Source organism: Nerophis ophidion, linkage group LG05 (assembly GCF_033978795.1).
Source record: "Nerophis ophidion isolate RoL-2023_Sa linkage group LG05, RoL_Noph_v1.0, whole genome shotgun sequence".
Lineage (NCBI taxonomy): Eukaryota > Metazoa > Chordata > Actinopteri > Syngnathiformes > Syngnathidae > Nerophis > Nerophis ophidion.
The window spans coordinates 18,468,723-18,496,720 of record NC_084615.1 but is presented as its reverse complement, the minus strand read 5'-3'; the positions used below and the strand labels follow the sequence as shown (position 1 = coordinate 18,496,720).

At 41.5% G+C, this 27,998-nt stretch overlaps 1 protein-coding gene across 13 annotated transcripts in view; it reads left to right on the top strand.

The window, feature by feature from the left end:
• The window catches only part of dlg3 (discs, large homolog 3 (Drosophila)), a 216,508-nt gene extending 189,985 nt beyond the window's left edge, over window positions 1-26,523 (top strand). For 8 of the 13 annotated variants that reach the window (XM_061900276.1, XM_061900282.1, XM_061900283.1 and 5 more), the window contains 4 exons: window positions 9,906-10,240; window positions 10,308-10,417; window positions 10,488-10,579; window positions 22,410-26,523. In XM_061900276.1, the coding sequence (XP_061756260.1) occupies window positions 9,906-10,240; window positions 10,308-10,417; window positions 10,488-10,579; window positions 22,410-22,516 (644 nt within the window). In that variant the 3' untranslated portion in view covers window positions 22,517-26,523. The remainder of the gene's footprint in view (window positions 1-9,905; window positions 10,241-10,307; window positions 10,418-10,487; window positions 10,580-22,409) is intronic. The other 5 variants (XM_061900279.1, XM_061900285.1, XM_061900284.1 and 2 more) reach the window with 1 other exon arrangement.
• The last annotated feature ends 1,475 nt before the right edge of the window (window positions 26,524-27,998 follow it).

Below are 27,998 nucleotides of genomic sequence, written 5' to 3'. Positions count from 1 at the left end.
AAGGCACACCTCAAATCCTTTCATTTTCTCATAAATACTTTACACAATAAAAATATATGTCCCGTATTTTTCGGACTATAAGGCGCACTTAAATAATTTTCATGTTCTCAAAAATACTTAACATAATAAAAATATATGTACCATATTTTTGGGACTAAAGGCGCACTTACATTTGTTTAATTTTCTAATAGGCGCCAGCGACCCCTAAAAGGGAATAAGCGGTAGAAAATGGATGGATGGATAAATGCTTTATATAGTAAAAATATGTACCGTATCTTTTGGACTATAAGGTGCACTTAAATTAATTTCATGTTCTCAAAAATAATTTACATAATAGAAATATATGTACCATATTTTTCGGACTATAAGGTGCACTTCAATTCCTTTCATTTTCTCAAAAATACTTTACACAATAAAAATATATGTAGCGTATTTTTCGGACTATAAGGCGCACTTAAATTAATTTCATGTTCTCAAAAATAATTTACATAATAAAAATATATGTACCATATTTTTCGGACTATAGGGCGCACTTAAATTATTTTCATGTTCTCAAAAATACTTAACATAATAAAAATATATGTACCATATTTTTGGGACTAAAGGCGCTCTTACATTACATAAATGTTCTAATAAATACTTGAGATAGTAAAATATGCACCGTATTTTTGGACTATAAGGTGCACTTAAATTAATTTCATGTTCCCAAAAATAATTTACATAATAAAAATATATGTACCACATTTTTCGGACTATAAGGCGCACTTAAATAATTTTCATGTTCTCAAAAATACTTAACATAATAAAAATATATGTACCATATTTTTGGGACTAAAGGCGCACTTAAATTCCTTTCATTTTCTCAAAAATACTTAACATATTAAAAATATATGTACCTTTTTTTCCGGACTCTAAGGCACACCTCAAATCCTTTCATTTTCTCAAAAATACTTCACACAATAAAAATATATGTATCGTATTTTTCGGACTATAAGGTGCACTTAAATTCTTTTCATGTTCTCAAAAATAATTAACATAATAAAAATATATGTACCATATTTTTGGGACTAAAGGCGCACTTACATTCCTTTAATTTTCTAATAAATACTTTACATAGTAAAAATATGTACCATATTTTTGGGACTAAAGACGCACTTACATTCCTTTAATTTTTTAATAAATACTTTACATAGTAAAAATATGTACCGTATTTTTTGGACTATAAGGTGCACTTAAATTAATTTCATGTTCTCAAAAATAATTTTCATAATAAAAATATATGTACCGTATTTTTCGGACTATAAGGAACACCTCAAATCCTTTCATTTTCTCAAAAATACTTTACACAATAACAATATATGTACCGTATTTTTCGGACTATAAGGCGCACTTGAATTATTTTCATGTTCTCAAAAATACTTAACATAATAAAAATATATGTACCATATTTTTGGGACTGTAAGGCGCACCTCAAATCCTTTCATTTTCTCATAAATACTTTACACAATAAAAATATATGTACTGTATTTTTCGGACTATAAGGCGCACTTAAATAATTTTCATCTTCTCAAAAATAATTTACATAATAAAAATATATGTACCGTATTTTTCGGACTATAAGGCACACTTAAATTCTTTTCATGTTCTCAAAAATACTTAACATAATAAAAATATATGTACCATATTTTTGGGACTAAAGGCGCACTTACATTACATAAATGTTCTAATAAATACTTGACATGGTAAAAATATGTACCGTATTTTTGGGACTATAAGGTGCACTTAAATTAATTTCATGTTCTCAAAAATAATTTACATATTAAAAATATATGTACCTTTTTTTCCGGACTATAAGGCACACCTCAAATCCTTTCATTTTCTCAAAAATACTTCACACAATAAAAATATATGTATCGTATTTTTCGGACTATAAGGTGCATTTAAATTATTTTCATGTTCTCAAAAATAATTAACATAATACAAATATATGTACCATATTTTTGGGACTAAAGGCGCACTTACATTCCTTTAATTTTCTAATAAATACTTTACATAATAAAAATATATGCACCATATTTTTCGGACTATAAGGCGCACTTAAATTCCTTTCATTTTCTCAAAAATGCTTAAAAAAATAAAAATATATGTACTGTATGTTTCGGACTATAAGGCACACTTAAATTCCTTTCATGTTCTCAAAAATGGCCTTATAACCCGGTGTGCCTAATTTACCGATTAATTCTGGTTGTGCTTACTGACCTTGGAGCAATTTTATTTGGTAATAAGTGTGATCAGTAGAAGGTAATCACACATAAGAGATACGTGTAGACTGCAAGATGACACCTGTTCAATTGTCAGTGGACTTTCCATTTATGGTAAAGTTTAACCCAAAGTGCTTTGTGCGGGTCCGACAACGTTGAAAAAAAAGCTCCTTTTTCTCTCATCCTCTTGATGCTGTTGCCATTTCTAATACACAGTAGTGTACTGTTCCAACTTATATCTGTCAGTAGATTCGCCGTGGAAGCGCTAAAAACTAGTGCTACAACAAAGATGACGGGATGAAGATGCTGTCGAAGTGGAGGCACGTAAATAAGACCGCCCACAAAACGCGACTGTCAGAAAGCGACTTAAAGATGATGTGTTAAACATCATCTATGCAACATTTTGAGCAAAGAACCACCATTACATGTTATGTAGAGTTGTAGACCACAAGGAAGTCTTTGACATTTAGTAAAAAAATCACAATAAAACCCTTTTAAATAGAGTATATATGTGACAACCAACCCCAAAATAGTTAGCTGGCGAATGACAACGTAAACTAAAGTTTAGTTTCAAATAAAGTTTGTACGCTATACCGGTATTGGTATGGTTCTGCCATACTAATGGAACACATACAGTACTATACCGCCTCTAAAAAGTGCCCCTCTGTCATCACATCGTTCAGAAATTGCTGGTTTTACGAGCACAAGAGCATGTTTGGCAGCGCATACACACAGAGTACTTATAAGCAGACAGTGTGTTGACAGAAAAGGGAAAATGGATGCATTTTGGCCTAAAAAGTGAAGATAAAGGTGAAGTTATAACACTGAAACACCCTCAGGAAGGACGTGGTTAAAAGTAAAAAAAAAAAAAAAAAGGTAATTTTCTTCAAAGTACCTTTATCACTGGAGGACGAGGAAACATGCTTCACTACACACCGTAGGAAGATACAATAGCTCATTTGCGTCACATTGTAAACAAATGCCACGGGTGGATCTACACCTGACATTCACTGTAATGATACCAAGTACTAAAGCGTATCTAGTCGATACTACTACGAATACACGGATATATTTTAGCATCACAAAATATTCCCCGTGTTTTTAAAATGTTTATTATGTTTATAAAGTCAGTAAATATGTCCCTGGGCAAATGAGGACTTTGAATATGACCAATGTATGGTCCTGTATCTACTTGGTATCGGATCGATACCTAAATTTGTGGTATCATCCAAAACTAATGTAAAGTATCAAAGAAGAGAAGAATAAGTGATTATTACATTTTAACAGAAATGTAGATAGAACATATTAAAACAGATATTAACAGTAAATGAACAAGTAGATTAATAATCCATTTTTTACAGTGTGTCCTTTATAATGCTGGCAAAATAATAGGTGTATAAATGACACAATATGTTACTGCATACTAATTAGGAGTCTTTGTTTACTTACTACTAAAAGACAAGTTGTTGAGTATGTTCACTCTTTTATTTAAGGACTAAATGACCATAATAAACATATGTTTCATGTACCCTAAGATTGTTCAAATAAAGACAACAATGACCTTTTTTGTGGTCACTTTTATTTAGAAAAGTATCAAAATACATTTTGGTATTGTATTGGGACAAGACCTCGCATTTTGGTATTGTATTGGGACAAGCTCCTCTCTGAGCTGCTACCTTACCGTGGTAGAGGAGTTTGCGTGTCCCAATGATCCTAGGAGCTATGTTGTCTGGGGGCTTTCATGCCCCCTGGTAGGGTCTCCCAAGACAAACAGGTCCTAGGTGAGTGATCAGACAAAGAGCAGCTCAAAGACTTCTATGGAATTACAACAAAATGAACTCAGATTTCCCTCGCCCGGACGCGGGTCACCGGGGCCCCGCTCTGGAGCCAGGCCCGGAGTTGGGGCACGATGGCGAGCCCGAAGAGGCAATGTGGGTCATCCCTCCAATGGGCTCACCACTCATAGGAGGGGCCATAGAGGTCGGGTGCATTGTGAGCTGGGCGGCAGCCGAAGGCAGGGCACTTGGCGGTCCGATCCTCGGCTACAGAAGCTAGCTCTTGGGATGTGGAACGTCACCTCACTGGGGGGGGGAAGGAGCCTGAGCTAGTCCGCGAGGTAGAGAAGTTCCGGCTGGATATAGTCGGACTCACCTCGACGCACAGCAAGGGCTCTGGAAACAGTTCTCTCGAGAGGGACTGGACCATCTTCCACTCTGGCGTTGCCGGCAGTGAGAGGCGAAGGGCTGGGGTGGCAATTCTCATTGCCCCCTGGCTCAAAGCCTGCACGTTTGAGTTCAACCCAGTGGACGAGAGGGTAGCTTCCCTTCGCCTTCGGGTGGGGGGACGGGTCCTGACTGTTGTTTGTGCTTACGCACCAAACAGCAGTTCAGAATACCCACCCTTTTTGGGCACACTCGAGGGAGTACTGGAAAGTGCTCCCCCAGGTGATTCCCTTGTCCTACTGGGGGACTTCAACGCTCATGTTGGCAACAACAGTGAAACCTGGAGAGGCGTGATTGGGAAGAATGGTCGCCCGGATCTAAACCCGAGTGGTGTTTTGTTATTGGACTTTTGTGCTCGTCACGGATTGTCCATAACAAACACCATGTTCAAACATAAGGGTGTCCATATGTGCACTTGGCACCAGGATACCCTAGGCCGCAGTTCCATGATCGACTTTGTAGTTGTGTCATCGGATTTGCGGCCTTATGTTTTGGACACTCGGGTGAAGAGAGGGGCGGAGCTTTCTACCGATCACCACCTGGTGGTGAGTTGGCTGCGATGGTGGGGGAGGATGCCGGACAGACCTGGCAGGCCCAAACGCATTGTGAGGGTCTGCTGGGAACGTCTGGCAGAGGCTCCTGTCAGAGAGAGTTTCAATTCACACCTCCGGGAGAACTTTGAACATGTCACGAGGGAGGTGCGGGACATTGAGTCCGAGTGGACCATGTTCCGAACCTCTATTGTCGAGGCGGCTGATTGGAGCTGTGGCCGCAAGGTTGTTGGTGCCTGTCGTGGCGGTAATCCCAGAACCCGTTGGTGGACACCAGCAGTGAGGGATGCCGTCAAGCTGAAGAAGGAGTCCTATCGGGTTCTTTTGGCTCATAGGACTCCGGAGGCAGTGGACGGGTACCGACGGGCCAAGCGGTGTGCAGCTTTAGCGGTCGCGGAGGCAAAAACTCGGACATGGGAAGAGTTCGGGGAACCCATGGAAAACGACTTCCGGACGGCTTCGAAGCGATTCTGGACCATTATACGCCGCCTCAGGAAGGGGAAGCAGTGCAGTATCAACACCGTGTATTGTGCGGATGGTGTTCTGCTGACTTCGACTGTGGATCTTGTGGATCGGTGGAGGGAATACTTCGAAGACCTCCTCAATCCCACCAACACGTCTTCCTTTGAGGAAGCGGTGCCTGGGGGAGCTGCAGTGGACTCTCCTATTTCTGGGGCTGAGGTCGCTGAGGTAGTTAAAAAGCTCCTCGGCGGCAAGGCCCCGGGGGTGGATGAGACCCGCCCGGAGTTCCTTAAGGCTCTGGATGCTGTGGGGCTGTCTTGGTTGACAAGACTCTGCAGCATCGCGTGGACATCGGGGGCGGTACCTCTGGATTGGCAGACCGGGGTGGTGGTCCCTCTCTTTAAGAAGGGGGACGGAGGGTGTGTTCCAACTATCGTGGGATCTCACTCCTCAGCCTTCCCGGTAAGGTTTATTCAGGTGTACTGGAGAGGAGGCTTCGCCGGATAGTCGAACCTCGGATTCAGGAGGAACAGTGTTGTTTCCGTCCTGGTCGTGGAACTGTGGACCAGCTCTATACTCTCGGCAGGGTTCTTGAGGGTGCATGGGAGTTTGCCCAACCAGTCTACATGTGCTTTGTGGACTTGGAGAAGGCATTCGACCGTGTCCCTTGGGGAGTCCTGTGGGGAGTGCTCAGAGAGTATGGGGTACCGGACTGTCTTATTGTGGCAGTCCGCTCCCTGTACGATCAGTGTCAGAGCTTGGTCCGCATTGCTGGCAGTAAGTCGGACACGTTTCCAGTGAGGGTTGGACTCCGCCAAGGCTGTCCTTTGTCACCGATTCTGTTCATAACTTTTATGGACAGAATTTCTAGGCGCAGCCAAGGCGTTGAGGGGATCCGGTTTGGTGGCCACGGGATTAGGTCTCTGCTTTATGCAGATGATGTAGTCCTGATTGCTTCATCTGACCGGGATCTTCAGCTCTCACTGGATCGGTTCGCAGCCGAGTGTGAAGCGACCGGAATGAGAATCAGCACCTCCAAGTCCGAGTCCATGGTTCTCGCCCGGAAAAGGGTGGAGTGCCATCTCCGGGTTGGGGAGGAGACCCTGCCCCAAGTGGAGGAGTTCAAGTACCTAGTAGTCTTGTTCACGAGTGGGGGAAGAGTGGATCGTGAGATCGACAGGCGGATCGGTGCGGCGTCTTCAGTAATGCGGACGTTGTATCGATCCGTTGTGGTGAAGAAGGAGCTGAGCCGGAAGGCAAAGCTCTCAATTTACCGGTCGATCTACGTTCCCATCCTCACCTATGGTCATGAGCTTTGGGTCATGACCGAAAGGATAAGATCACGGGTACAAGTGGCCGAAATGAGTTTCCTCCGCCGGGTGGCGGGGCTCTCCCTTAGAGATAGGGTGAGAAGCTCTGCCATCCGGGAGGAACTCAAAGTAAAGCCGCTGCTCCTTCACATCGAGAGGAGCCAGATGAGGTGGTTCGGGCATCTGGTCAGGATGCCACCCGAACGCCTCCCTAGGGAGGTGTTTAGGGCACGTCCAGCTGGTAGGAGGCCACGGGGAAGACCCAGGACACGTTGGGAAGACTATGTCTCCCGGCTGGCCTGCGAACGCCTCGGGATCCCCCGGGAAGAGCTAGACGAAGTGGCTGGAGATAGGGAAGTCTGGGCTTCCCTGCTTAGGCTGCTGCCCCCGCGACCCGACCTCGGATAAGCGGAAGATGATGGATGGATGGATGTATTGGGACAAGACTAGTTTGAAAGCTACAAGACAAGTGTGAATGTTCCCAAGCTGACATGTTCAGTCCAAGAGCTCTGATCCTGAATCAGTACATTTCCACACCACACGATGAGAGCCAGGCAGCTACCCCTGGTGGTGAGGATTACATACTACATGACTCCTTCTCAACCTCTACTTGCCCAAAGGGGGCGGAGCCAAGCAGGTCGTTTAATGCAGTGTTTGTCAACCTTTTTTTGAGCCAAGGCACATTTTTTGTGTTGGAAAAAATGCGGAGGCACACCATCAGCAGAAATAATTCAAAAACTAAACTCAGTTGACAGTAAAAAGTCGTTGTCGTCGCAATTGTTGGATATGACTTTAAAGCATAACAAACATGCATCACTATAGCTCTTGTCTCAAAGTAGGTGTACTGTCACCACCTGACTTATTTTCACTTTTTTGCTCTTTTCCTGTGGGTAGTGTTTTACTTCTTGTCTTGTGCTCTGATTTTGGTGGCTTTTTCTCTTTTTTGGGTATTTTCCTGTAGCAGTTTCATGTCTAACTTTGAGCGATAATTCCCGCATCTACTTTGTATGTATCCTTTTTGTGGGGACATTGTCGGCTGTCATGTCAGGTTTGGATGTACATTGTGGACACCGTCTTTGCTGCGCAGTAAGTTTTTGCTGTCGTCCAGCATTCTGTTTTTTGTTTACTTTGTAGCCAGTTCAGTTTTAGTTTCATGTGAGCGATAATTCCCACAGATACTATATTTTTATCCTTCTTAGTGGGGACATTGACTGTCATGTCATGTTCGGATGTACTTTGTTGACGCCGTCTTTGCTCTGCTGTAAGTCTTTGCTGTCGTCCAGCATTCTGTTTTTTGTTTAATTTGTAGCCAGTTCAATTTTAGTTTCCTGTGAGCGATATTTCCCACGGATACTATATTTTTATCCTTCGTAGTGGGGACATTGACTGTCATGTCATGTTCGGATGTACATTGTGGACGTCGTCTTTGCTCCGCAGTAAGTCTTTTATGTCGTCCAGCATTCTGTTTTTCTTTACTTTGTAGCTGGTTCAGTTTTAGTTTCGTGTGAGCGATATTTCCCGCATCTACTTTGTTTTACCAATCAAGAATATTTCAGTTGTTTTTGTCCGTCTTCGTGGGGACATTGTTGATTGTCATGTCATGTTCGGTTGTACATTGTGGACACCTTTTTTGCTCCACTGTAAGTCTTTGCTGTCGTCCAGCATTCTGTTTTTTGTTTACTTTGTAGCCAGTTCAGTTTTAGTTTCATGTGAGCGATATTTCCCACAGATACTATATTTTTATCCTTCTTAGTGGGGACATTGTTGACTGTCATGTCAAGTTCGGATGTACATTGTGGACGTCGTCTTTGCTCCGCAGTAAGTCTTTGCTGTCGTCCAGCATTCTGTTTTTCTTTACTTTGTAGCCAGTTCAGTTTTAGTTTCGTGTGAGCGATATTTCCCGCATCTACTTTGTTTTACCAATCAAGAATATTTCAGTTGTTTTTGTCCGTCTTCGTGGTGACATTGTTGATTGTCATGTTATGTTCGGTTGTACATTGTGGAGACCTTCTTTGCTGCACTGTAATTCTTTGCTGTTGTCCAGCATTCTGTTATCGTTTACTTTGTAGCCAGTTCGGTTTTAGTTTCGTGTGAGCAACATTTCCCGCATCTCCTTTGTTTTACCACTCAATAATTTTTCAGTTGTTTTTTATATCCATCTTCGTGGGGACATTGTTGATTGTCATGTCATGTTCAGTTGTACTTTGTGGACGCCGTCTTTCCTCCAAACGTAAGTCTTTGCTGTCGTCCAGCATTCTGTTTTTAACTTTGTAGCCAGTTCAGTTTTAGTTCCGTGTGAGTGATATTTCCCACATCTACCTTGTTTTAGCAATCAAGAAGATTTCAGTTGTCTTTATCCGTCTTTGTGGGGACATTGACTGTCATGTCATGTTTGGATGTACATTGTGGATGCTGTCTTTGCTCCACAATAAGTCATTGCTGTCATCCAGCATTGTTTTTGTTTACTTGTAGCCATTTCAGTTTTAGTGTCGTGTGAGCGATTTTTCCTGCATCGACTTGTTTTTTTCTCTCTTTTTGGTATTTTCCTGTAGCAGTTTCATTTCTTCCTTTGAGCGATATTTCCCACATCTACTTTGTTTTAGCAATCAAGAAGATTTCAGTTGTTTTTATCCTCCTTTGTGGAGACATTGTTGATAGTCATGTCATGTTGGGATGTACATTGTGGACGTCGTCTCTGCTCCACAGTAAATCTTTGCTGTCATCCAGCATTCTGTTTTTGTTTACTTTGTAGCCAGTTCAGTTTTAGTTTGGTTCTGCATAGCCTTCCCTAAGTGTCAATGCCTCTTTTTAGGGGCACTCACCATTTATTTTAGGTTTATTACCTTTTTACCTGCACCCTGCCTCCCGCCGTTTCCAACATCTGCCAAGCAATTAGCTACCTGCTGCCACCTACTGATATGGAAGAGTATTACAGGGTTACAGCACCGACGCTCCACAACAACACATCATTCGCAGACTATAATTACTGCTTTGCAAAAAATATTTTTAACCCAAATAGGTGAAATTAGATCATCTCCCACGGCACAGTGGTTGAAAAACAGCGGTTTAATGAACTGTGGTCCTTGTTCTCTTCCTCAGTCCACTACACAAGACCCGTGATCATCCTGGGCCCCATGAAGGACCGAGTGAACGACGACCTCATCTCGGAGTTCCCCCACAAGTTTGGTTCCTGCGTACCCCGTGAGTTTGGCCACGCCCCCACACGGCGAGCGCAGCCGCTAAGACCTCTCCTTCCCGCAGACACCACGCGTCCCAGGCGAGAGAACGAGATGGACGGTCAGGATTATCACTTTGTGGGTTCGCGCGAGCAGATGGAGAAAGACATCCAGGACAACAAGTTCATCGAGGCGGGTCAGTTCAACGAGAACTTGTACGGGACCAGCATCCTGTCCGTCAGGACGGTGGCTGAGCGGGTACGTGTCATGGTTCCGCCTCCTCCTCTTAACCACAGTGAGGACTCTAACTCTGTCAGGTCCGCAGGGGAAGCACTGCATCCTGGACGTGTCGGGCAACGCCATCAAACGACTGCAGCAAGCACAACTTTACCCCATCGCCATCTTTATTAAACCAAAATCCATCGAGGCCCTCATGTAAGCACGCTCGGTGGTCCTGGTGAGGCGGTCTGGTTCTAACCTTGACCTCCTCCCTCCTCCCGTCTAGGGAGATGAACAAGAGGCAGACGTATGAGCAGGCCAACAAAGTCTTCGACAAGGCGGTCAAGCTGGAGCAAGACTTTGGAGAGTTTTTCACAGGTAGGAACTAAGACTTATAGTCCTTGGACTCTGGATTTTTTGCACTAAGGTCAAAACAGACCAGTAAAGTCCGCATGTTACCATGGAAACGTCCAGTTGACTTACCGTATTTCCTTGAATTGCCGCCGGGGCGCTAATTAATTTAAAACCTCTTCTCACTCCGGCGCTTACCAAAGGCATGCGGTAAATTTAGGCCTGCGCTTATAAATTTGAGTTTGATGTAAGTATACCATCATGAAAAGCACATTTAATAAAAAAAAAAACCTCATGGTCTTACCTTTACTTATAAATGAAGTCCATTCTTCTGAACAAAAGCATCAATAACTTGTTTATAAAAGTATTCCTTATCTTTCTTCAGTTTTAAAAGTCTCCGTCTCGATGGAGATCTTCCTTTATTACCTCCTGCTTCGATTGAAAGTCCAGTTTAGAAAACTGTTTTATTTTAGATATGTAATCCTCCATGTTAAAAGTGCAAGCGAGAGGAAAAAATAAACGATCCCTGCTCACTCTTGCTGCTTGTTGTCACTTCTTCTGCAGCCAAGTAGTCGCAAGAAAGAGCACTAGCGCCCTCTACCACCAGGAGGTGGGAGTCATTTAATGACTCATATTTGACACACGCAGCTACGGTATATTAATAAAACATAGCTGCTTACTGTTCTTTTTAGCATATTCAATAGCTTGGACCTTAAATCCCACTGAATAGCTTTTAATCTTCTTTCCTTTATGCGATTTAAAATTATTGAAATCAGCCTCCTCCATTTTGAAAATGATGACAGGTGAAGTGTCACTCGTGACGTGACGAATTTGACCCGCGCTAATAAAACAATTTGAGAAACGAGTTTAACCTGGCGTTAATCCTGAGCCGGCGGTAATGCTAAGCATGCGCTAATTATTTTGTAAAACCAGTTTGACCCGGCAGTAATACTAGGCAGGCGCATACTATACCCGGCGGCAATTCAAGGAAATACGGTACTTTCATCAATGCTGTTTATGTGAAGTGAATTATATTTATATAGTGCTATTCTGTAGACTCAAAGCGCTTTTACATAGTGAAACCCAATGTCTAAGTTACATTTAAACCAGTGTGGGTGGCACTGGGAGCAGGTGGGTCAAGTGTCTTGCCCAAAGACACAACGGCAGTGACTAGGATGGCGGAAGCGGGGATCGAACCCGGAACCCTCAAATTGCTGGCACGGCCACTTAACCAACTGAGCTATACCACCCCATGTTGCACTCATGCTGTTTATGTCCATTTTTATGTATATGTTGCACTCATGCTGTTTATGTCCATGTTACACTCGTGTTGTTTATGTCTATGTTGCACTCATGCAGTTTATGTCCATGTTACACTCGTGTTGTTTATGTCTATGTTGCACTCATGCTGTTTATGTCCATGTTGCACTCGTGTTGTTTATGTCTATGTTGCACTCATGCTGTTTATGTCCATGTTGCACTCGTGTTGTTTGTCCATTTTTATGTCCATGTTGCACTCATGTTGTTTGTCTACGTTGCACTCATGCTGTTTATGTCCATGTTACACTCGTGTTGTTTATGTGTATGTTGCACTCATGCTGTTTGTCCATTTTTATGTCCATGTTGCACTCATGTTGTTTGTCTACGTTGCACTCATGCTGTTTATGTCCATGTTACACTCGTGTTGTTTATGTCTATGTTGCACTCATGCTGTTTGTCCATTTTTATGTCCATGTTGCACTCATGTTGTTTGTCTATGTTGCACTCATGCTGTTTATGTCCATGTTGCACTCATGCTGTTTATGGCCATGTTGCACTCATGTTGTTTATGTCTGTTGCACTCATGCTGTTTATGTCCATTTTTATGTCTATGTTGCACTCATGCTGTTTGTCCATTTTTATGTCTATGTTGCACTCATGCTGTTTGTCCATATTGCACTCATGTTGTTTATGTCTATGTTGCACTCATGCTGTTTATGTCCATGTTACACTTGTGCTGTTTATGTCTATGTTGCACTCATGCTGTTTATGTCCATGTTACACTCGTGTTGTTTATGTCTATGTTGCACTCATGCTGTTTATGTCCATGTTACACTCGTGTTGTTTGTGTCTATGTTGCACTCATGCTGTTTATGTCCATGTTACACTCGTGTTGTTTATGTCTGTTGCACTCCTGCTGTTTATGTCCATGTTACACTCGTGTTGTTTGTCTATGTTGCACTCATGCTGTTTGTCCATTTGTATGTCCATGTTGCACTCATGCTGTTTATGTCCATGTTGCACTTATGCTGTTTATGTCCATGTTACACTCGTGTTGTTTATGTCTATGTTGCACTCATGCTGTTTGTCCATTTTTATGTCCATGTTGCACTCATGTTGTTTGTCTATGTTGCACTCATGCTGTTTATGTCCATGTTGCACTCATGCTGTTTATGTCCATGTTGCACTCATGTTGTTTATGTCTGTTGCACTCATGCTGTTTATGTCCATTTTTATGTCTATGTTGCACTCATGCTGTTTGTCCATTTTTATGTCTATGTTGCACTCATGCTGTTTGTCCATGTTGCACTCATGTTGTTTATGTCTATGTTGCACTCATGCTGTTTATGTCCATGTTACACTTGTGCTGTTTATGTCTATGTTGCACTCATGCTGTTTATGTCCATGTTACACTCGTGTTGTTTATGTCTATGTTGCACTCATGCTGTTTATGTCCATGTTACACTTGTGTTGTTTGTGTCTATGTTGCACTCATGCTGTTTATGTCCATGTTACACTCGTGTTGTTTATGTCTGTTGCACTCCTGCTGTTTATGTCCATGTTACACTCGTGTTGTTTGTCTATGTTGCACTCATGCTGTTTGTCCATTTGTATGTCCATGTTGCACTCATGCTGTTTATGTCCATGTTGCACTTATGCTGTTTATGTCCATGTTGCACTCATGCTGTTTATGTCCATGTTGCACTCATGTTGTTTGTCTGTTGCACTCATGCTGTTTATGTCCATTTTTATGTCTATGTTGCACTCATGCTGTTTGTCCATTTTTATGTCTATGTTGCACTCATGCTGTTTGTCCATTTTTATGTCTATGTTGCACTCATGCTGTTTGTCCATGTTGCACTCATGTTGTTTATGTCTGTGTTGCACTCATGCTGTTTATGTCCATGTTACACTCGTGCTGTTTATGTCTATGTTGCACTCATGCTGTTTATGTCCATGTTACACTCGTGTTGTTTATGTCTATGTTGCACTCATGCTGTTTATGTCCATGTTACACTCGTGTTGTTTATGTCTATGTTGCACTCATGCTGTTTGTCCATGTTGCACTCATGTTGTTTATGTCTATGTTGCACTCATGCTGTTTATGTCCATGTTACACTTGTGCTGTTTATGTCTATGTTGCACTCATGCTGTTTATGTCCATGTTACACTCGTGTTGTTTATGTCTATGTTGCACTCATGCTGTTTATGTCCATGTTACACTCGTGTTGTTTGTGTCTATGTTGCACTCATGCTGTTTATGTCCATGTTACACTCGTGTTGTTTATGTCTGTTGCACTCCTGCTGTTTATGTCCATGTTACACTCGTGTTGTTTGTCTATGTTGCACTCATGCTGTTTGTCCATTTGTATGTCCATGTTGCACTCATGCTGTTTATGTCCATGTTGCACTTATGCTGTTTATGTCCATGTTACACTCGTGTTGTTTATGTCTATGTTGCACTCATGCTGTTTGTCCATTTTTATGTCCATGTTGCACTCATGTTGTTTGTCTATGTTGCACTCATGCTGTTTATGTCCATGTTGCACTCATGCTGTTTATGTCCATGTTGCACTCATGTTGTTTATGTCTGTTGCACTCATGCTGTTTATGTCCATTTTTATGTCTATGTTGCACTCATGCTGTTTGTCCATTTTTATGTCTATGTTGCACTCATGCTGTTTGTCCATGTTGCACTCATGTTGTTTATGTCTATGTTGCACTCATGCTGTTTATGTCCATGTTACACTTGTGCTGTTTATGTCTATGTTGCACTCATGCTGTTTATGTCCATGTTACACTCGTGTTGTTTATGTCTATGTTGCACTCATGCTGTTTATGTCCATGTTACACTTGTGTTGTTTGTGTCTATGTTGCACTCATGCTGTTTATGTCCATGTTACACTCGTGTTGTTTATGTCTGTTGCACTCCTGCTGTTTATGTCCATGTTACACTCGTGTTGTTTGTCTATGTTGCACTCATGCTGTTTGTCCATTTGTATGTCCATGTTGCACTCATGCTGTTTATGTCCATGTTGCACTTATGCTGTTTATGTCCATGTTGCACTCATGCTGTTTATGTCCATTTTTATGTCTATGTTGCACTCATGCTGTTTGTCCATTTTTATGTCTATGTTGCACTCATGCTGTTTGTCCATTTTTATGTCTATGTTGCACTCATGCTGTTTGTCCATGTTGCACTCATGTTGTTTATGTCTGTGTTGCACTCATGCTGTTTATGTCCATGTTACACTCGTGCTGTTTATGTCTATGTTGCACTCATGCTGTTTATGTCCATGTTACACTCGTGTTGTTTATGTCTATGTTGCACTCATGCTGTTTATGTCCATGTTACACTCGTGTTGTTTATGTCTGTGTTGCACTCATGCTGTTTATGTCCATGTTGCACTCGTGCTGTTTATGTCCATGTTACACTCGTGCTGTTTATGTCCATGGTCCACTTGTGCTGTTTATGGCCATGTTGCACTCGTGCTGTTTATGTCCATGTTGCACTCGTGCTGTTTATGTCCATGTTGCACTCGTGTTGTTTATATCCATTTTTGTGTCCATGTTGCACTCATGCTGTTTATGTTGCACTCGTGCTGTTTATGTCCATGTTACACTCGTGTTGTTTATGTCTATGTTGCACTCATGCAGTTTATGTCCATGTTACACTCGTGTTGTTTATGTCTATGTTGCACTCATGCTGTTTATGTCCATGTTGCACTCGTGTTGTTTATGTCTATGTTGCACTCATGCTGTTTATGTCCATGTTGCACTCGTGTTGTTTGTCCATTTTTATGTCCATGTTGCACTCATGTTGTTTGTCTACGTTGCACTCATGCTGTTTATGTCCATGTTACACTCGTGTTGTTTATGTGTATGTTGCACTCATGCTGTTTGTCCATTTTTATGTCCATGTTGCACTCATGTTGTTTGTCTACGTTGCACTCATGCTGTTTATGTCCATGTTACACTCGTGTTGTTTATGTCTATGTTGCACTCATGCTGTTTGTCCATTTTTATGTCCATGTTGCACTCATGTTGTTTGTCTATGTTGCACTCATGCTGTTTATGTCCATGTTGCACTCATGCTGTTTATGGCCATGTTGCACTCATGTTGTTTATGTCTGTTGCACTCATGCTGTTTATGTCCATTTTTATGTCTATGTTGCACTCATGCTGTTTGTCCATTTTTATGTCTATGTTGCACTCATGCTGTTTGTCCATATTGCACTCATGTTGTTTATGTCTATGTTGCACTCATGCTGTTTATGTCCATGTTACACTTGTGCTGTTTATGTCTATGTTGCACTCATGCTGTTTATGTCCATGTTACACTCGTGTTGTTTATGTCTATGTTGCACTCATGCTGTTTATGTCCATGTTACACTCGTGTTGTTTGTGTCTATGTTGCACTCATGCTGTTTATGTCCATGTTACACTCGTGTTGTTTATGTCTGTTGCACTCCTGCTGTTTATGTCCATGTTACACTCGTGTTGTTTGTCTATGTTGCACTCATGCTGTTTGTCCATTTGTATGTCCATGTTGCACTCATGCTGTTTATGTCCATGTTGCACTTATGCTGTTTATGTCCATGTTACACTCGTGTTGTTTATGTCTATGTTGCACTCATGCTGTTTGTCCATTTTTATGTCCATGTTGCACTCATGTTGTTTGTCTATGTTGCACTCATGCTGTTTATGTCCATGTTGCACTCATGCTGTTTATGTCCATGTTGCACTCATGTTGTTTATGTCTGTTGCACTCATGCTGTTTATGTCCATTTTTATGTCTATGTTGCACTCATGCTGTTTGTCCATTTTTATGTCTATGTTGCACTCATGCTGTTTGTCCATGTTGCACTCATGTTGTTTATGTCTATGTTGCACTCATGCTGTTTATGTCCATGTTACACTTGTGCTGTTTATGTCTATGTTGCACTCATGCTGTTTATGTCCATGTTACACTCGTGTTGTTTATGTCTATGTTGCACTCATGCTGTTTATGTCCATGTTACACTTGTGTTGTTTGTGTCTATGTTGCACTCATGCTGTTTATGTCCATGTTACACTCGTGTTGTTTATGTCTGTTGCACTCCTGCTGTTTATGTCCATGTTACACTCGTGTTGTTTGTCTATGTTGCACTCATGCTGTTTGTCCATTTGTATGTCCATGTTGCACTCATGCTGTTTATGTCCATGTTGCACTTATGCTGTTTATGTCCATGTTGCACTCATGCTGTTTATGTCCATGTTGCACTCATGTTGTTTGTCTGTTGCACTCATGCTGTTTATGTCCATTTTTATGTCTATGTTGCACTCATGCTGTTTGTCCATTTTTATGTCTATGTTGCACTCATGCTGTTTGTCCATTTTTATGTCTATGTTGCACTCATGCTGTTTGTCCATGTTGCACTCATGTTGTTTATGTCTGTGTTGCACTCATGCTGTTTATGTCCATGTTACACTCGTGCTGTTTATGTCTATGTTGCACTCATGCTGTTTATGTCCATGTTACACTCGTGTTGTTTATGTCTATGTTGCACTCATGCTGTTTATGTCCATGTTACACTCGTGTTGTTTATGTCTATGTTGCACTCATGCTGTTTGTCCATGTTGCACTCATGTTGTTTATGTCTATGTTGCACTCATGCTGTTTATGTCCATGTTACACTTGTGCTGTTTATGTCTATGTTGCACTCATGCTGTTTATGTCCATGTTACACTCGTGTTGTTTATGTCTATGTTGCACTCATGCTGTTTATGTCCATGTTACACTCGTGTTGTTTGTGTCTATGTTGCACTCATGCTGTTTATGTCCATGTTACACTCGTGTTGTTTATGTCTGTTGCACTCCTGCTGTTTATGTCCATGTTACACTCGTGTTGTTTGTCTATGTTGCACTCATGCTGTTTGTCCATTTGTATGTCCATGTTGCACTCATGCTGTTTATGTCCATGTTGCACTTATGCTGTTTATGTCCATGTTACACTCGTGTTGTTTATGTCTATGTTGCACTCATGCTGTTTGTCCATTTTTATGTCCATGTTGCACTCATGTTGTTTGTCTATGTTGCACTCATGCTGTTTATGTCCATGTTGCACTCATGCTGTTTATGTCCATGTTGCACTCATGTTGTTTATGTCTGTTGCACTCATGCTGTTTATGTCCATTTTTATGTCTATGTTGCACTCATGCTGTTTGTCCATTTTTATGTCTATGTTGCACTCATGCTGTTTGTCCATGTTGCACTCATGTTGTTTATGTCTATGTTGCACTCATGCTGTTTATGTCCATGTTACACTTGTGCTGTTTATGTCTATGTTGCACTCATGCTGTTTATGTCCATGTTACACTCGTGTTGTTTATGTCTATGTTGCACTCATGCTGTTTATGTCCATGTTACACTTGTGTTGTTTGTGTCTATGTTGCACTCATGCTGTTTATGTCCATGTTACACTCGTGTTGTTTATGTCTGTTGCACTCCTGCTGTTTATGTCCATGTTACACTCGTGTTGTTTGTCTATGTTGCACTCATGCTGTTTGTCCATTTGTATGTCCATGTTGCACTCATGCTGTTTATGTCCATGTTGCACTTATGCTGTTTATGTCCATGTTGCACTCATGCTGTTTATGTCCATTTTTATGTCTATGTTGCACTCATGCTGTTTGTCCATTTTTATGTCTATGTTGCACTCATGCTGTTTGTCCATTTTTATGTCTATGTTGCACTCATGCTGTTTGTCCATGTTGCACTCATGTTGTTTATGTCTGTGTTGCACTCATGCTGTTTATGTCCATGTTACACTCGTGCTGTTTATGTCTATGTTGCACTCATGCTGTTTATGTCCATGTTACACTCGTGTTGTTTATGTCTATGTTGCACTCATGCTGTTTATGTCCATGTTACACTCGTGTTGTTTATGTCTGTGTTGCACTCATGCTGTTTATGTCCATGTTGCACTCGTGCTGTTTATGTCCATGTTACACTCGTGCTGTTTATGTCCATGGTCCACTTGTGCTGTTTATGGCCATGTTGCACTCGTGCTGTTTATGTCCATGTTGCACTCGTGCTGTTTATGTCCATGTTGCACTCGTGTTGTTTATATCCATTTTTGTGTCCATGTTGCACTCATGCTGTTTATGTTGCACTCGTGCTGTTTATGTCCATGTTACACTCGTGTTGTTTATGTCTATGTTGCACTCATGCAGTTTATGTCCATGTTACACTCGTGTTGTTTATGTCTATGTTGCACTCATGCTGTTTATGTCCATGTTGCACTCGTGTTGTTTATGTCTATGTTGCACTCATGCTGTTTATGTCCATGTTGCACTCGTGTTGTTTGTCCATTTTTATGTCCATGTTGCACTCATGTTGTTTGTCTACGTTGCACTCATGCTGTTTATGTCCATGTTACACTCGTGTTGTTTATGTGTATGTTGCACTCATGCTGTTTGTCCATTTTTATGTCCATGTTGCACTCATGTTGTTTGTCTACGTTGCACTCATGCTGTTTATGTCCATGTTACACTCGTGTTGTTTATGTCTATGTTGCACTCATGCTGTTTGTCCATTTTTATGTCCATGTTGCACTCATGTTGTTTGTCTATGTTGCACTCATGCTGTTTATGTCCATGTTGCACTCATGCTGTTTATGTCCATGTTGCACTCATGTTGTTTATGTCTGTTGCACTCATGCTGTTTATGTCCATTTTTATGTCTATGTTGCACTCATGCTGTTTGTCCATTTTTATGTCTATGTTGCACTCATGCTGTTTGTCCATGTTGCACTCATGCTGTTTATGTCTATGTTGCACTCATGCTGTTTATGTCCATGTTACACTCGTGCTGTTTATGTCTATGTTGCACTCATGCTGTTTATGTCCATGTTACACTCGTGTTGTTTATGTCTATGTTGCACTCATGGTGTTTATGTCCATGTTACACTCGTGTTGTTTGTGTCTATGTTGCACTCATGCTGTTTATGTCCATGTTACACTCGTGTTGTTTATGTCTGTTGCACTCATGCTGTTTATGTCCATGTTACACTCGTGTTGTTTATGTCTATGTTGCACTCATGCTGTTTGTCCATTTGTATGTCCATGTTGCACTCATGCTGTTTATGTCCATGTTGCACTCATGCTGTTTATGTCCATGTTGCACTCATGCTGTTTATGTCCATTTTTATGTCTATGTTGCACTCATGCTGTTTGTCCATTTTTATGTCTATGTTGCACTCATGCTGTTTGTCCATTTTTATGTCCATGTTGCACTCATGCTGTTTGTCCATGTTGCACTCATGTTGTTTATGTCTGTGTTGCACTCATGCTGTTTATGTCCATGTTACACTCGTGCTGTTTATGTCTATGTTGCACTCATGCTGTTTATGTCCATGTTACACTCGTGTTGTTTATGTCTATGTTGCACTCATGCTGTTTATGTCCATGTTGCACTCGTGTTGTTTATGTCTGTGTTGCACTCATGCTGTTTATGTCCATGTTGCACTCGTGCTGTTTATGTCCATGTTACACTCGTGCTGTTTATGTCCATGGTCCACTTGTGCTGTTTATGGCCATGTTGCACTCGTGCTGTTTATGTCCATGTTGCACTCGTGCTGTTTATGTCCATGTTGCACTCGTGTTGTTTGTGTCCATTTTTGTGTCCATGTTGCACTCATGCTGTTTATGTTGCACTCGTGCTGTTTATGTCCATGTTGCACTCGTGCTGTTTATGTCCATGTTGCACTCGTGTTGTTTATGTCCATTTTTGTGTCCATGTTGCACTCATGCTGTTCATGTTTATGTTGCACTCATGCTGTTTATGTCCATTTTGCACTCATGCTGTTTATGTCCATTTTGCACTCATGCTGTTTATGTCTCTGTTGCACTCATGCTGTTAATGTCCATGTTACACTCGTGTTGTTTATGTCTGTTGCACTCATGCTGTTTATGTCCATGTTACACTCGTGTTGTTTATGCCTATGTTGCACTCATGCTGTTTATGTCCATGTTACACTCGTGTTGTTTGTGTCCATTTTTGTGTCCATGTTGCACTCATGCTGTTTATGTTGCACTCGTGCTGTTTATGTCCATGTTGCACTCGTGCTGTTTATGTCCATGTAGCACTCGTGCTGTTTATGTCCATTTTTGTGTCCATGTTGCACTCATGCTGTTCATGTTTATGTTGCACTCATGCTGTTTATGTCCATTTTGCACTCATGTTGTTTATGTCTCTGTTGCACTCATGCTGTTTATGTCCATGTTACACTCGTGTTGTTTATGTCTGTTGCACTCATGCTGTTTATGTCCATGTTACACTCGTGTTGTTTATGCCTATGTTGCACTCATGCTGTTTATGTCCATGTTACACTTGTGTTGTTTATGTCTATGTTGCACTCATGCTGTTTATGTCCATGTTGCACTCGTGCTGTTTATGTCCATGGTCCACTTGTGCTGTTTATGGCCATGTTGCACTCGTGCTGTTTATGTCCATGTTGCACTCATGCTGTTTATGTCCATGTTACACTCGTGCTGTTTATGTCCATGGTCAACTTGTGCTGTTTATGGCCATGTTACACTCGTGCTGTTTATGTCCATGGTCAACTTGTGCTGTTTATGGCCATGTTGCACTCGTGCTGTTTATGTCCATGTTGCACTCGTGTTGTTTATGTCCATTTTTGTGTCCATGTTGCACTCATGCTGTTCATGATTATGTTGCACTCATGCTGTTTGTCCATTTTGCACTCATGTTGTTTATGTCTCTGTTGCACTTGTGCTGTTTATGTCCATTTTTGTGTCCATGTTGCGCTTATGTTGTTTATGTCTATGTTGCACTCATGCTGTTTATGTCTATGTTGCACTCATGCTGTTCATGTTTATGTTGCACTCATGCTGTTTATGTCCATGTTGCACTCATGTTGTTTATGTCTCTGTTGGACTCATGCTGTTTATGTCCATGTTACACTCGTGCTGTTTATGTCCGTGTCGCACTCATGCTGTTTGTGTGTGTTGCGCACAAGAAAATCTGGCCTGCTTTGGCTGCTGCCTCCGCGACCCTACCTCAGATAAGCTGAAGAAGGATGTGAACTAATTGTGTGTGTTCTGGCAATGCGTACTTAATAGGGACATTGCTCTGTTTACACAGTCACCTTTAGGGGACCTCTAACAGTATGGAGACCAAAAAAGAGGTCCCCTAAAGGGAAACCTTTTTAAATGATAGTCAGATCCATTCTGAAGATGCCTAACTGATTTTTAAGCTTTGACCCATAAAACATGTAGTGTTAGGGTTAACCCTAACACATACAAATTTGTGTGAAATATGCAAAATTATTTCAATTTGGTCCCCATGAACCATGTAAACTCTTTTTCCCAAGGGTCCCCAGTAAGTATGATCAGCACATTACTTCATCAATCCACAGATTTAAAGACGTGTATGAGCTAACTGTTTTTTTTATGCCTCCACAACCTGTATAAAGGGCGGTCCCCACAAGTCATGATCAACAACTTGATCCCCATTCCAAATGATAACCAGTGTGTGTGTGTGTGTGTGTGTGTGTGTGTGTGTGTGTGTGTGTGTGTGTGTGTGTGTGTGCAGCTATTGTACAGGGTGACTCACTAGAGGAGATCTACAACAAAATCAAGCTCATCATCGAGGAGCAGTCTGGTCCTTACATCTGGATCCCCTCCCCTGAGAAGCTCTGAGCTGACCCACCATCGGTGCACCAGTTCCCCACCTGCCTCCTGGAGATCACGCCCCACCCAGCCCTCGCCAACACCCCCAAACCAGCCCCCGCCACATCCTCGCCTCTTTTTACAGCTATGTTTCATCTAAAGTGTCATCATTATGTTATCTCAATGGAAAAGAAGCCCCCTGCATGACTTGACTCAGACCCATCATCCAAGAGGAGGAGATAATAATATTAATAATAATAATCATGGGGGAAAAAAACCCAAAAGGGAAACTAAAGGAAAAGGATCCTTTTTGTGACTGACCGAAGATCAGAATGTTTCCACACAAGCAGGAAGAGGGGGGAACAGAGACAAATCACACCGAGTGGGAACACTTTGTAAATGTTCATCCAATCACGTTTAAAGACAGACCAAGATCGTTATGGAGTTTTTTTTTTTTTTGCTTTTCTTTTTCCAAAAGTGACTGGATGAAATAAAATGGAGCCCTGCTGACGGTACTGTTGTTTCTAACGGCTGAGGAAATAGAATTATTTATCTGCTGACAGGAACTAATGATTTATATTATCAGATCACAAGATGAGGAAAATCCTACTGAGATTTTACTACCATATATTATAAATATAAATATATATATATATTGAAAAAAGTAAAGTAGACTTTTACTAGACACGTCCATTTGGAGGGCTGTTTGATTTCACCTCAGTTTTGTCATCTGTTGTTTGGCTTGTGCTGTGTGTGGAGAAGGGGTCCGGGGGTAGAGACGTGTAGGTGGGCTCTGCCAAACACCAAACTGCCTTACATCAAATACTCGCCACAACACAACCAAGACTTTTTTTTCCCAAAGCAGAAGAATCCATCCAATTAGCATTTGACTGGCTGCAGACCACCCCCTTACACGCTCTGCCTTCCTTCCAGGGGGGTTTTATTTCTTCTGCCTGTGCGCCACAAGCAGACATTGTATTGGATGTCATGACCATTAAAAGCAGGGGAAAAAAAGAGCTGATCCAAGGACTTGTCCCTAACCCTCTTTACCAAAAACCACCCTAACGTAAAAGCTGAGGCCAGTGTATTTATAAATGACTGAGTGGGCCCTGAATGCAGCACGACAAGCTTTTATTTGGTTTTGTTTTTGTCTTCCTTCGAGCCAACAGGAAGTGCCAACACGGACCTTTAGGTCTTACCCCCTTTCCCTCAGAGAGGACAGTTGTTTCTTTGTCCACACCCCCACTGCCCCTCCCCTGCTAAACCAGCTGTCATCACCTGTCAACCCCCCCACCCCCCGAGTTCAGGGAAAAACCGAAGGGAACACAGCCATTAAAAAAAACAACCTGTTTTCAGACTGTTTCAAAGGGTGTGGTAGCTGTACAATGTAAATAAGCCCCGCCCCCTTCTTTCTCCAGCAGATATACCACCGCTGCCCCCTCCCCAAGTCCCCCCCCCCTTACCAATGCTTCATGCATGTGTGATTCAAACTGGGACAAAAATGTGTTTTCTAGACCACAAATGTCAGGTAAGTGGAGTTGAAGACTTGAAAGATGTGCTGTTTCTCCTCACACGCCCAGGGGAATTAGTCGGTGCAGGGGAGGGGAAGGAGGAGGAGCCAACCGGAGCCCCACCCCCAATGATGGGGCTTGTCTACATGTAAAGACTTGTGGAAAGTGTGTGGGTGTATAGATTGTGATGGAAGCGTTGCTGACTGTTAAAAAGAAATGTGCGGTACTCACACCTCAGTCAGCCATGTCCCAGCCCAAAGACTCCACTCTGCTCCTAACGGCATGGAACCTGTGTATCATGACGATGTCATCATGTGTATCATGATGACCAGCATGTGTATCATGATGACATCATCATGTGTATTACGATGACAGAAGTGGTGACATCATTTGCATTGTGGTGACATTGTGTATCATGATGACAGAAGTGGTGACATCATTATGTGTATCATGATGACAGAAGTGGTGACATCATTATGCCCATTGTTACATCATGTGTATCATGACAGAAGGGGTGACATCAGTATGTGTATCATGATGACAGAAGTAATGACATCATTGTGTATCATGATGACAGAAGTGGTGACATCATGTGCATCATGGTGACATCATTATGTGCATCATGGTGACATCATTATGTGTATCATGACAGAAGTAGTGACGTGTGTATCATGACAGAAGTGGTGACATGTTTGTATCATGAAGACAGAAGTGGTGACATGTTTGTATCATGAAGACAGAAGTGGTGACATCATGTTTGTATCATGAAGACAGAAGTGGTGACATCATGTTTGTATCATGATGACAGAAGTGGTGATATCATGCGTATCATGACAGAAGTGGTGACATCATTATGTGTATCATGATGACAGAAGTGGTGACATATTTGCATCATGATGACAGAAGTGGTGACATGTGTATCATGACACAAGTGGTGACATGTACACCATGATGATAGAGATGGTGACATGTGTTTGCATCATAATGACAGAAGTGGTGACATCATTTTGTTTGTATCATCATGACAGAAGTACTGACATAATTATGTGTATCATGACAAGTGGTGACATGTGCATCGTGGTGACATGGTGTATCATGACACAACTGGTGACATGTGTTTGTATCATGATGACAAGTGGTTACATCGTTATGTTGTATCATGATGATAGAAGTGGTGACATTGTTTGTATCATGATGACAGAAGTGGTGACGTGTATCATGACAGAAGTGCTTACTTCATTATGTGTATCATGACAAGTGGTGACATAGTGTTTGTATCATGATGACAGAAGTGGTGACATTGTGTATCATGATGACAGAAGTTGTGACATGTGTATCATGATGACAGAAGTGGTGACATTATGTGTATCATGATGACAGAAGTGGTGACATTATGTGTATCATGATGACAGAAGTGGTGACATGTGTATCATGATGACAGAAGTGGTGACATCATGTGTATCATGATGACAGAAGTGGTGACATTATGTGTATCATGATGACAGAAGTGGTGACATTATGTGTATCATGATGACAGAAGTGGTGACATTATGTGTATCATGATGACAGAAGTGGTGACATTATGTGTATCATGATGACAGAAGTGGTGACATTATGTGTATCATGATGACAGAAGTGGTGACATTATGTGTATCATGATGACAGAAGTGGTGACATTATGTGTATCATGATGACAGAAGTGGTCATGACAAGTGGTGACATCATGTGTTTGCATCATGATGACAGAAGTGGTGACATCATTGTTTGCATCATAATGACAGAGGTGGTGACATCATGTTTGTATCATGATGACAGAAGTGGTGACATGTGTTTGCATCATAACAGAAGTGATGACATCATTGTGTTTGCATCATGATAACAGAAGTGGGGACATTGTTTGTATCATGATGCCAGAGGTGGTGACATCATTATGTGTCTGTAGCATGATGACAGAAGTGGTGACATGTGTTTGCATCATGATAACAGAAGTGGTGACATCATGTGTTTGTATCATGCTGACAGAAGTGGTGCCATCATGTGTTTGCATCATGATAAGTGGTGACATGTGTTTGCATCATAACAGAAGTGGTGACATCATTGTGTTTGCATCATGATAACAGAAGTGGTGACATCATTGTGTTTGCATCATGATAACAGAAGTGGTGACATCATTGTGTTTGTATCTTGATGACAGAAGTGGTGACCTCATGATGACAGAAGTAGTGACATTATATGAGTTTTTTCTGTTGCTTTTACAGTATTTATATTTTCCTGGTGGGGAGGGGAGGGAGAGGTGGAGGGCACACCTGTGCAGTAAGTGCTTGCAAACCCTTTTGATTGTACAGTAGTTTCCTTCCTGTCGCCACAGGTGGTTCAGCCTATCAGGATGCTCGGCCTCCTTGGTCTCCCCTGTCCTAATCATGAGCGCAACGCGGTCCTGCAAAACTTTTCTTTTGTTCTCGGGCTTTTATTTTGGGGGACTTGAAAAGAGTTTTATTTGTTTGGAAATAAAATGTGACTCAGTTACTACTCTGGCACGCTCGTTATTGCACCCCAACACCGCGTGCTTAGCTTTGGTGGTGTTTTTTGTTGGGACTTGCTACAAATGAAAGGAAAAAATAGAAGAATAAAAAGGCTGATGTTGATATTAATACCAGCTTTGTTTAGCATTTTACAAAATAAAATGCGTAATTATAATATTTTTAAAAATTCTCTAGGTTGATTGTGCCACACAGTAGGGCACAGGTGTCAAACTCAGAGCTCGGGGGCCAAATTTGGACCGCCACATTATTTTGTGGTCCGCGAGAGCCTGTAAATAATATGCTTAAAAAAAATTGCCTATTTGGAGCAACATATGTTGTCATCCAAGCAACCTTATGGACGCCCCTGCTTATTTCAGCAAGACCATGCCAAGCCACATGTTACAACAGCTGGCCTGCCTGTAGTCCAGACCTGTCTCCTATTATTACTCGTACTAAATATATTTCCCTTTTGAGATTAAAAATCACGTACTCCATGCAATTTCATATCTTTTTAAATTCAGTATCAAAATCCAAATATGTATTCCAAAAATCTATTTTGTTAAAGATAAATACTGTACTTGTATATCTGCTTGCCTTATGATTCCAAAACAAATTAATCCAACTGTAGACTGTAAAGTAGACAATAGATTTCACAGTTAGATTAGTATGTTTTTTTTACCGTGAAATCAACTGGTATGTTTTTTTTCCATGTACAGTAAGACACAAAAACATTAAAAAACAAAACTGTCAGCTCTGCTGCTTGAACTTAACCGCTAAAAACTGTGCTATTGTTTCTCCATTTCATCTATCCCATTTTTGTAAACCACTGCTTTTACTGTCAAAATTCTGGTGACAGAGCTGCCAATATTTAAAGTAAAATTAGCTTTTTTTGCAGCTAATGTAAAAAAATATAATGTATTATACACCATATTGCCAAAAGTTTTTGGCCACCCATCCAAATGATGAGACTTAGGTGTCCTAATCACTTGGCCCGGTGTATCAAATCAAGCACTTTGGCATGGAGACTTTTTTCGACAAACATTTGTGAAAGAATGGGCCGCTCTCAGTGATTTCCAGCGTGGAACTGTCATAGGATCCAACAAATCCAGTCGGGAAATTTCCTCGCTCCTAAATATTCCAAAGTCCACTGTCGGCTTTATTATAAGGAAAGTGAAGAGTTTGGGAACAACAGCAACTCAGCCACCAAAGTGGTAGGCCACGTATACTGACAGAGAGGTCAGCATAGTGCAAAGACTCTCTGCACAGTCGGTTGCTACCGAGCTCCAAAGTTCATGTGACCTTCCAATTAGGCCACATACAGTACGCAGAGAGTTTCATGGAATGAGTTTCCATGGCCGAGCGGCTGCATCCAAGCCATACATCACCAAGTCCAATGCAAAGCGTGGTGTAAAACACGTCGCCGCTGGACTCTAAAGCAGTGGAGACGCCCTCCCTGGAGTGATGAATCACACTTTTCCA